General features: G+C 56.6%; 1 protein-coding gene across 1 annotated transcript; it reads left to right on the top strand.

Annotated features, from left to right (window-relative positions):
- Nucleotides 1-6256: 6256 nt before the first annotated feature.
- Nucleotides 6257-9623, top strand: MSMP (microseminoprotein, prostate associated; the record flags this gene model as incomplete). Its single annotated transcript, XM_084629606.1, has 3 exons — nt 6257-6368; nt 7633-7741; nt 8427-9623. The coding sequence occupies 3 exons, from the start codon at nt 6257-6259 to the stop codon at nt 8614-8616; spliced, it is 411 nt and encodes a 136-aa protein (XP_084485732.1). The 3' UTR covers nt 8617-9623.
- Nucleotides 9624-9668: the final 45 nt, after the last annotated feature.

The following is a 9668-nucleotide window of genomic DNA, read 5'->3' as shown; positions in this document are numbered from 1 at the left end:
TGGGGAGGTTCCTACCACAGCCCGGCTTCTCCTGGTAGTAAAGCCGAGGACCCGTCTGAGACTGAGGGGTCAGAAGCAGGGGGGCTGGACCAGACAGATCAGTTAACAAGCAGAGTCCCTGGGCCTGGGGGTTCTGAGGAGCCTGCGTGTGAAGCAGGTGAGCTGATGACAATATGCCGCTCTCTGAAACCAGCTCCTGCCCCAAAAGGCTGGACGGTGGGGAAAGCTGCACCTACACTTAAATAAGGCCGTTGGGGTACAAGCTGCTGGCTTTAGGGTAGCCAACTTTCTAATAGCAAGAAAACCAAACACCCCTGCCCCACTCCTTCCCCGAGGTCCTGCCCCTGCCCTGCCCCTTCTCTCAGGCCACGCCCACCACTCACTCCACCCCCCCTCCATCCGTCGCTCACTCTTCCCCACCCTCGCGCACTCACTCGTTTTCACCAGGCTGGGGCAGGGAGCTGGGGTGCGAGAGGGGGTCAGGGCTCTGGGGTGGGGCCAGAAATGAGGGGTTCAGGGTTCAGGAGGGGGCTCCGGGCTGGGGCAGAGGGGTTAAGAGTGTGGCAGGGGGCTCTGGGCTGGGCCAGGGGGTTGGGGTGCGGGAGGGAGTGAGGGATGCGGGCTCCGGGAGGGAGTTTGGATATGGGAGGAGGCTCAGGGCTGGGGGTTGCGGTGCAGGAAGGGGTGTGGGTTGCAGGCTCTGGGAGGGAGTTTGGGTACTGGAGGGGGCTCCGGGCTGGGCCAGGGGGTTGGGGTGCGGGAGGGGGTTGGGGCGTGGGCTCCAGGTGGCGCTTACCTCAGACGGCTCCCAGAAGCGGCCGGCATGTCCCTCCAGTTCCTCGGTGAAGGGGCAGCTACAGGGCTCTGCATGCTGCCACTGACCACAGGCGCTGTCCCGCAGCCCCCACTGGCTGCGGTTCCTGCATTTGCTCACCGGGATGGAGGGCGGCAAACCGAGGCCCAGCACAACTGAGCCACTCCCATTGCTGATGCTGCAGGGCCTTGGGTGTGATCCTGCTGTGCCGCCAGCTGGCAGGCGGCTGCATCCTGTCCCTTCATCCTATAAAAATCAAAAGGGAGGGTCACCAGTCAAGCCCCAGCCCAGGGTGCTAGAGCCATTATATAACAGAAGCCGCTTCAAGCCGTGGGGTGCAGCAGCTCCCCAGCACCTCTGCCCTGTCTGCTACGAGGTGAATGGGATTTGTTGGGGAAGAGTCAACATGGCGTTTGTAAAGGGAAATGAGGCCTCCCCACTATATTACCTTTCAGTGCGCGGGGGGTCAACAAGCTTGTGGGCAAAGGGGGCCAGTGGACAGAGTGTACTTGGACTTTCAGACAGCCTGTGACAAGGTCCCGCGCCAAAGGCTCTTACGCAAAGGAAGCTGCCATGGGATAAGAGGGAAGATTCTCTCCTGGGTTGGTAACTGGTTAAAAGACACGGAACAAAGGGAAGGAATAAATGGTCAGTTTTCAGAATGCAGAGAGGTGTTCCCCAGGGAAACAGTGGTGTCCCCCAGGGATCTGTACTGGGCCCAGTCCTATTCAACATATTCATAAAGGATCTGGGAAAGGGGTAAACAGTGAGGTGGCAAAATTTGCAGATGATACAAAACTACTCAAGATAATGAAGTCCCAGGCAGACTGCGAAGAGCTACAAAAGGATCTCTCAAACCTGGGTGACTGGGCAACACAATGGCAGATGAAATTCAGTGTTGATAAATGTAAAGTAATGCACATCGGAAATCATAATCCCACCTATATGTACAAACACATGGGATCCAAATTAGCTGTTCCCACTCAAGGAAGATCTTGGAGTCATTGTGGATAGTTCTCTGAAATCATCCACTCAATGTGCAGCGACAGTCAAAACAGCGAACAGAATGTTTTGAACCATTAGGAAAGGGATAGATAATAAGACAGTAAATATCATAATGCCACTAGATAAATCCAATGTACGCCCACATCTGGAATACTGTGTGCAGATGTGGTCGCCCCATCTCAAAAAAGATCTATTGGAATTGGAAAAGGTGCAGAGAAGAGCAACAAAATGATGAGGGGTGGGGAACGGCTTCCATATGAGGAGAGATTAAAAAGACCGGGACTTTTCAGCGTGGAAAAGGGACGACTAAGGGGCGATATGATTGAGGTCTATAAAATCACGACTGGGGTGGAGAAAGTGAACAGGGAAGCGTTATTTACTCCTTCTCATAACACAAGAACTGGGGTCATCAAATTAATTTAACAGGCAGCAGGTTTAAAACAAACAGAAGGAAGTATTTCTTCACACAACGCAGAGTCAACTTCTGGAACTCGTTGCCAGAGAATTTTGTGAAGGCAAAACTATAAATGGATTAAAAAAAAAACCAATTAGCTAAGTCCATTGAGGATAGCTCCATCAATGGCTATTAGTCAAGATGGTCATGGATGCAACATCTAAGCCTCTGACTGCCAGAAGCTGGGAGTGGACGACAGGGGATGGATCACATGATGATTGCCCCTGTTCTGTTCATCTGGCAGTGACCACTATCAGCAGACAGGACACTGCGCTAGATGGACCATTGGTCTGACCCAGTATGGCTGTTCTTATGTTTCACATCTGCCATTACTTTGTGTAGCTGCTTTCATTTTCTCTTCTGCTGCCTCAGTTTCCCCTCAGTTCCCAGGGCTGATTGCCAGCCTGCATTCTCTCCATGGGCAGGGCTTCCAGCCCAGCAAGGCCTGACACCTCACTGACCTTTCACTGTGTGCCTCGCTCTGCTCTGGGGCAGCCACAGGAGCAAATCTCCCTCCTGCAGCACCTCTCCAACAGAGTCTCTCTGCCTGTTATGGAGATCACCTGACTCCTTCCCAGCTGGGTCTGAGAACTGAACATTGCTGGCTGGCTCCAGCCCCCCTAGCCTTTAAAGGGGCAGGCAACCCTGTTACAAAGGGTGACCCAAGGAATTACAGACTAGTAAGCCTTGCCTCTGAACTGGGTAAACTGGTCAAAATGCTAATTAAAATAGATTAACAAAACAACTGGAAGACCATGACATGATAGGGTCCGAGCAGCATGGATTTGGCAAAGGAAAATACTTTGTCACTAATCTCTTAGACTTCTGTGTCAATAAAGTACTGGATCCAGGAGAAAAGGTTGACTTTCAAAAGGCCTTTGACTAAGGTCCCCACAAGAGGACACTAAACAAGCCTTCAAAATACACTGTCAACCCAAGCCAGGGAAGTGGGTTTCATCGCAGACAGTGCAATGAAAACCTCTACAAAAGCCAGCACGTCGTCAGGAGGCATAAGGAAAGGGATGAAGAATAATAAGAAAAACATGACCTTGCAATGATGAGTCAATGGTGTAGCCCCATCTGACCGCAACGTGCAGCCAGCCCACCTCCCACAGGACAGCACAGAGCTAGCGGGGTTCAGAGATGGACAAGGAAAATGCTCAAGGGCTTGGAAAAACTCTCCTGTAAAGAGAAATGGAAAAGAGTGGGACTGTTACCTTAGAGACAAGATGAATAGGAGGATCCATGATAAAAGAATATAAGACAATGATCGCTCCAGAGAGCTTCCTTTGTTGTGTGCAGTGCTGTTGTAGCCATGTGGGTCCCAGGCGATCAGAGAGACACAGTGGGGTCCTAATACCTTGTATTGGGCCAGCGGCTGTTGGTGAGAGAGACACACTTAGGAGCTACACAGATCTGAGGAAGAGCTCGGGGTGAGCTCAAATGCTTGTCTCTCTCCCCAACAGAAGTTGGTCCAATATAAGATATCCCCTCCCACACCTTGTCTGCTCTAGAGAAGGGAGGGCAAGAGAATAGAAGCTGCGGGTCTCATAACACAAGAACAAGGAGACATTCAATGAAACTGAAAGGAGGCAAATTCAAAACTGACAAAAGGAAATACTTTTTCACATAATGCATGGTTAAACTGTGGAACTCACTGGTACAGGAAACCATTGAGACCAAAACCAGCACAATTCTAAGAGACTGGATATTTTATGTGGATGAGAAGAATATCCAGAATAATAATTGTTATTTCTAACAAGAATTCCATACGGAACATTAAACCTCGTACTTCAGGGTTTAAAACAACCCCTAACTATTGGGAATTAGGATAAGCCCTAGTGCAGGGACAAATATCCCACATCTCCTACTGAGGGGTTCTTGCACCTCCCTTTGCAGCAGCTGGCAAAGGCCACTGGGAGAGAGAGAGAGGACCTTGAGTCCGACCCAGTCTGGCTACTACCCTCTAGCCCTCTGGCACAGTAGCTGATTCTAAGGAGCAGTTGCAAACTTGTGTTAGCAGATTAACCACTTCATGTGTAATTTCCTGCAGAACTCAGGGCTGTGCCATCTGGGCTGGGGGACTTGTGGCTCTTTGATTTATCAATTTCTTCCGGTATCCCCACTTCCGACACCTCGGTCTCTGGAAACACCGCATCCTTTTTACCAGAAAGGAGCAGGTCCAGAACAGGAATCTCCCCAACAGACACGAAAAGAAATCGTGTCGCCTCTCAGCAATATCCTTATTTTCCATGATTGCTCTCTGTATGCCCTGCTGATCTGGCAGATCAGCTGGTTCGCTCACAGGCTTCCTGCTTCTCATCTGCTCCAAGAATCTCTTGTTCTTATGTCTCTGGTTCTTTTTTCTACTAATTCACCTTAGCCTCCCAATTCCTTCCTGCTTGTTCCCTGCTGTACACCTGGCTCCTACCTCCTGGCCTCTCTCAGGCTGTTTCCAGGCTCTGAGCGGTTACTGCTTGGCACCAGTAACCCGGGACCTGCCATTAACCAGGCGGCTCACGCGTCCACGCCGTCGTGCATCTCGCACATTTATTACCGCAACCTCCATGCGGAGTTTGAGGGTTTTCATTTCCTCATCTGATAAATCCCCCATTTGATGGAGATTCCCCGTCTGAAGTTCAGGGTCCCGGTCAGTCGCTGGTGCCTTTCCTACCCCAAGGACACTGAAGTTAGCTGCACTGCGGCTCCTGTCGCTTGGCAGAACCCGCCTCTGGCCTGGCCACAGCGGTGTCTCACCAGTGGGGGAGTGACAGGAGGGGACTGAACACTCCCTCCCACTGCGCATTGCCACACCCCCACACCTGCGGCCCCTTTGAGACAACCAGTGGGGGGATGGGCACCCACAAAACCAGGAGTGCAAATGTGCTCCGCTGCTCAAAGGGTGCCAGAGGGGTGAACTCCCTGACATGTGCGTGCGGACCCGCAGGGGCAGGCGAGCTCTCTGCTCTGCAGCAGCTCTGAGGCACTCTGCTCATCAGGGAGACGAGGGCATCCTGGCAGGGAGGCTGTGGCCATGGTTGGTGAAGGGAGAAGGCTCAGACAAGCTCTGAACTCCAACTCATGGGGGCTCATCCCTGATGGAACTCCAGAGAAATCCATTGGGTTTGCACCAGGTATTAATTCGACCCATTGTCTCTGTGGATGGCCGAAGTCATGGTGTGACTGTACTCATGGCCCCGGTTGTTGTTGGTAGCTGTAGTCACATTGGGTCTTGTGGGGGTTGTCGGTGTGTTGTCTGGTGACGGCTGTGTGTTTGCTTTGTTGCTTGGTAGTTTTGGTCCCGGGCTTTCTGCAGGGAATAGTAGCCAGGTTTGTGTGCAACTTCATCTTTTGACTGGGCGCTAGTTTCCTTGCTTTTGCACACGATGGACGCTTGACTGTCTTGGTTAATATCAGGAGACAAAGCCCAATTAGTTAGTGCTTTGCAGGAGCTGAAGGTTCTGGTCACTACAGAAACAAAACACCCCCTGAAATCTCACTGGTGGAGGTTTTCCGGGATGAGAGACAGCTCAACAGAACCGGGGAAGCTTCCACAAAGGCCTCTTTCCCTTGACCCCCGTCACTGCCAGCCCTGGTGGTTTGTCTCTGAGTGACCCTGCACATGGAGACCCAGAGAGGGTCCCTGCTCCATGACCTCTCTGCCAATCCTTGCACCTGCCAGGATTTCCAACTGGAGCCGGTTCTGGAGGGCATGAATCAGCTTTTCACAGCTTGTTAAAAATCTTGATCCTACCTCTTGTTTTCATGCCTTTCACATCAGGAAATGAGTTTTACAACTTTTCCAGTGGGGCACAGCTGGTGGCCAGGGTCATAAAGCTGAACTTTATAAATGTCTCCTGGTGGGACTGAGAGGAGACGTTCAGACAGGAGAGGGAGAGAGAAGGAGCAAAGCACAGAGACGGAGAGAGAGGAGCAGGGGGACTTCATCAGGATTAAGAAGGGTGCAAGCACAAACTGCTGCCATGGCCAGGAAGGGGCAGAAGCTTGCCTGTGCCTGGGGCAGGATCTGCCTGCTGGTCTCTTTCCTCCTCCAGCTCCAGGGGTCCCAGGCGAAATGTTATTTCCAGGCGCAAGGTAAGGCAGCCGCGGAGATTACAGCTGGGATGTGCAGGTGCTGGGAGAGGCCTTCAGCTTTTCCTTGGGGTTGTCAGGGCAGTGGGAGCTCCGGGCTCCCGGGCTGCAAAGCAATAAACAAATTGGGCTGAGCCTTGGGAGTGTGATTACGGGCCAGTGATGACTGAAAAGCAGCCCGTAGCCCACAGCATAGCTCCCCTGGGCTCTGGCTGAGAGCCGGCCTGCTGGGCCATGGCCTAGCTGCTGCCAAGAGCTGGGCCGTGGGCAAGGCACGCGGCCGAGGTAGCGAAGGGAAAGCGGAGGTCACCGTCCCTGCAGGCGGGCAGGAGTGCTGGGGCCGTGCCGAGGGGCACAGCCGCGGGTGGGCAGGAGTGACGCGTGTCTGCATCAGGTCCAGGCCTCACTGCGTCTCACAGCACAGGAGGACGTGGCACAGAGACTTGCCAAGAAGGCAAACAGGTGGAAACGTGTCTGCTCTCTGGCCCCGGCCACAGCTGCCGGGGCTTCTCGGCCTGGTGCCGGAGCCCAGGCATGAGTGTGGGGCGGGAGTTACTGGTTATCTTCAGCGGCACAGGGCTGGTGGAGTGGCTCTGGGGTTGCTCCCCCAGCCCCTTTCTCACATCGGGGGCAGGTGGGGGGACCTGGGGTCACACCCCCAGCTCCTTTCTCACATCGGGGGCAGGTGGGGGGACCTGGAGTCGCTCCCCCAGCTCCTTTCTCACACTGGGGGCAGGTGGGGGGCCCTGGGGTCACTCTCCCAGCTCCTTTCTCACATCGGGGGCAGGTGGGGGGACCTGGAGTCGCTCCCCCAGCTCCTTTCTCACACTGGGGACAGGTGGGGGGACCTGGGGTCACTCCTCCAGCCCCTTTCTCACACTGGGGACAGGTGGGGGGACCTGGGGTCACACCCCCAGCTCCTTTCTCACATCGGGGGCAGGTGGGGGGCCCTGGGGTCGCTCCCCCAGCTCCTTTCTCACACTGGGGACAGGTGGGGGGCCCTGGGGGTCACTCTCCCAGCTCCTTTCCCATATTGCGGAGCAGGCTGGGGGACCTGGGGTCGCTCCCCCACCCCCTTTCTCACATCAGGGGCAGGCAATGGGGCCCTGGGGTCACGCTCTCAGCCTGTCCTTTCCCATGGCAGAGAGAAGGCAGCAGGCCTGGGGGTCCCCAGCCTGTTCTCACATTGCAGAGCAGCTGGGGGGCCCTGGGTCATGCTCTGGGTGGGCAGGGTCATGTGCGCTCATTGGGGCCGGCTTCCTTGCAGCTCCCTGTCACTATGAAGGGAAGCAGTTCACCCTGGGGGAGTCCTGGCTCAGCACCACCTGCCTGCTCTGCACCTGCCTCCATCCCGTCGGCGTGGGCTGCTGTGAGATGTAAGTGGGGACGTGCCGGGGAGGGTGGCTGCTGTGGTTCCATCTATTGTGGTTGCCCCAGGAGCCCCGGTCAGGGATCAGCCCCTGGTGGTGGGGGCCGTGCATGCGGAGCAAGCGCCAGCCTGTCCATGTGACAAGCAAACAGGCCCCACTGCGGTGCAAGCCGGAGCGTCGGCACCCGGCACCCCGCCTGCGCAAGGGGCTGCAGGGCCACGTTGGGACCTGTGTGGGGGCTGGGGCCTACAGGGAACGGAAATGGCATCTCCCTTGTGCTGCCGTAGCTGCACCCCAAGCAGACAGCTGCACCCCACTTGCGCTGGGAGGCAGAGGCGAGGAGGCCGGGGGAGGTAAGACCGGGGCACCGTGGGGCTGGGCTGTGCTCAGGGCTGGGGCAGTTCATGGAGGGGGCCGGGAGAAGTATCACTGACACAGGAAATCCGGAGAGAGGCTGACCTGTGGGGTAGCCGGGAGGCGCAGGAGCGGGGCTAGGCCGTGGCCAGGCCTGGGGGAGGGAAGCGCTTCCCGTTTACCTTACAGGTGAGTCAGTGGAATGCACTAAGGAGCCACTTGGCCCGGCCTGTGATCCCTCCCGATGCCCCGTAGGGTCTGGGCTTTCCAGGCAGCTTCCCCGCTTCCTGCAGGATGGCTGCAGACAAAGCACCCCTCTCCCTTCTCTCCTGTCCAGCACCCAGCACCCCATCGATTTTCCAGACTGGTGCATGGCCCACTACGACTCGCAGACCTGCCAGATTTCGGTGGTGCAGAAAGCCAACCCCAGCCTGCCTTGCGTCAACAGCCTGGAGCACGAGTGGGGCTCGGCCGGCACCCCGGAGCCAACGATCAACAAGGTGCTAGAGACTCGGCTGAGCAGGTAGAGGCGGGGACGCGCCGCCTCCACCCCGGCCCAGCGCGAACCGCCACCGCCCTGACGCGTCTCTTGCATGTTCCGTCCCTGCACCACGTCCCGTGGGACGCCGCTGCAGCCGCCTTCCAGGGAAACCACTCGCCGCCCACTACTGGAATCTCTAAGTTAATATTTACAACCTAGCACTGCCTTGCCCCGGCTTTGCCTTTGCCTTCAGCTTCCTGAACCAAACCAGGGCTCCCCCCCGCGCCCCAGTGCAGGCTTCACACACACGAAGGGAGGTCCCGGCAGAGACGGGGGAGGGGGGGGCGCTGGACGAGCCCCTTGCTCCCTTTTTCAAACCCCAGCCAAAACACCTCTGAGGAAGGCCTGGGAAGCAGGGGATGCTTGTCTGAGTGCCCTGGATCTGTGAGCTCAGCCAGTGCAATAGCCTCAATGCTCTGTGGGCACCAAGGAGAGCAAGGAGGAGTCCGCGATGCCTTCCTGGGGGCTGGGCTGGGCAGCCGAGCTGGGCTCCCTCCAGGCACACAGCCCTGCAGGGAGCAGGCAGGCCGATTTCTGGCTGCTGAGGTGGTGGAGAGCTGCTTTTCTAATATCTCCCCGTAGAAAGGATCGAATTCGCACAGCACTGTGGCAGCCTCCGTCTCTCCCTGCATCACCTAGGAACTGCACCCTGGGCCTCCCCCTGCAGCAGGCCAGCAGCCCCAGTGCAGGGCAGTGACACAGGGCCAGCGAGTGCTGTGGAGGCCCGGGCCCTTTGCACGCACACACCCTGCTTGCAAAGTCACTGCACCTCCCCTGCCGGCCCCTTTGCCTTTTGGTGAAATGGGTGAGGCTCTGTCCTGCCGTTGAGGTGTGGGGGCAAAAGCCTCCTCTGGAACCACTGCAGCCCCTGCACCCACAGCTCCCTGGGGAGGAAGACGCCCGCCTGCACCACGTGCCGCCCCCCAGCCCTGGTGCAGGAGAGCTCGGCCCGGAGGCAGCCGTGTGCTGGGGGCACGGGGTGCCCCAGGCCATTCCTAGGAGAGGAGTCTGGCCCCCTTGGGCGAGAGCGGGCAGATG

The sequence above is a fragment of the Lepidochelys olivacea genome (genome assembly GCF_965140295.1).
Source record: "Lepidochelys olivacea isolate rLepOli2 genome assembly, chromosome: 5".
In the NCBI taxonomy this organism is placed as follows: domain Eukaryota; kingdom Metazoa; phylum Chordata; order Testudines; family Cheloniidae; genus Lepidochelys; species Lepidochelys olivacea.
This window is presented reverse-complemented; position numbering and strand designations above follow the sequence as displayed.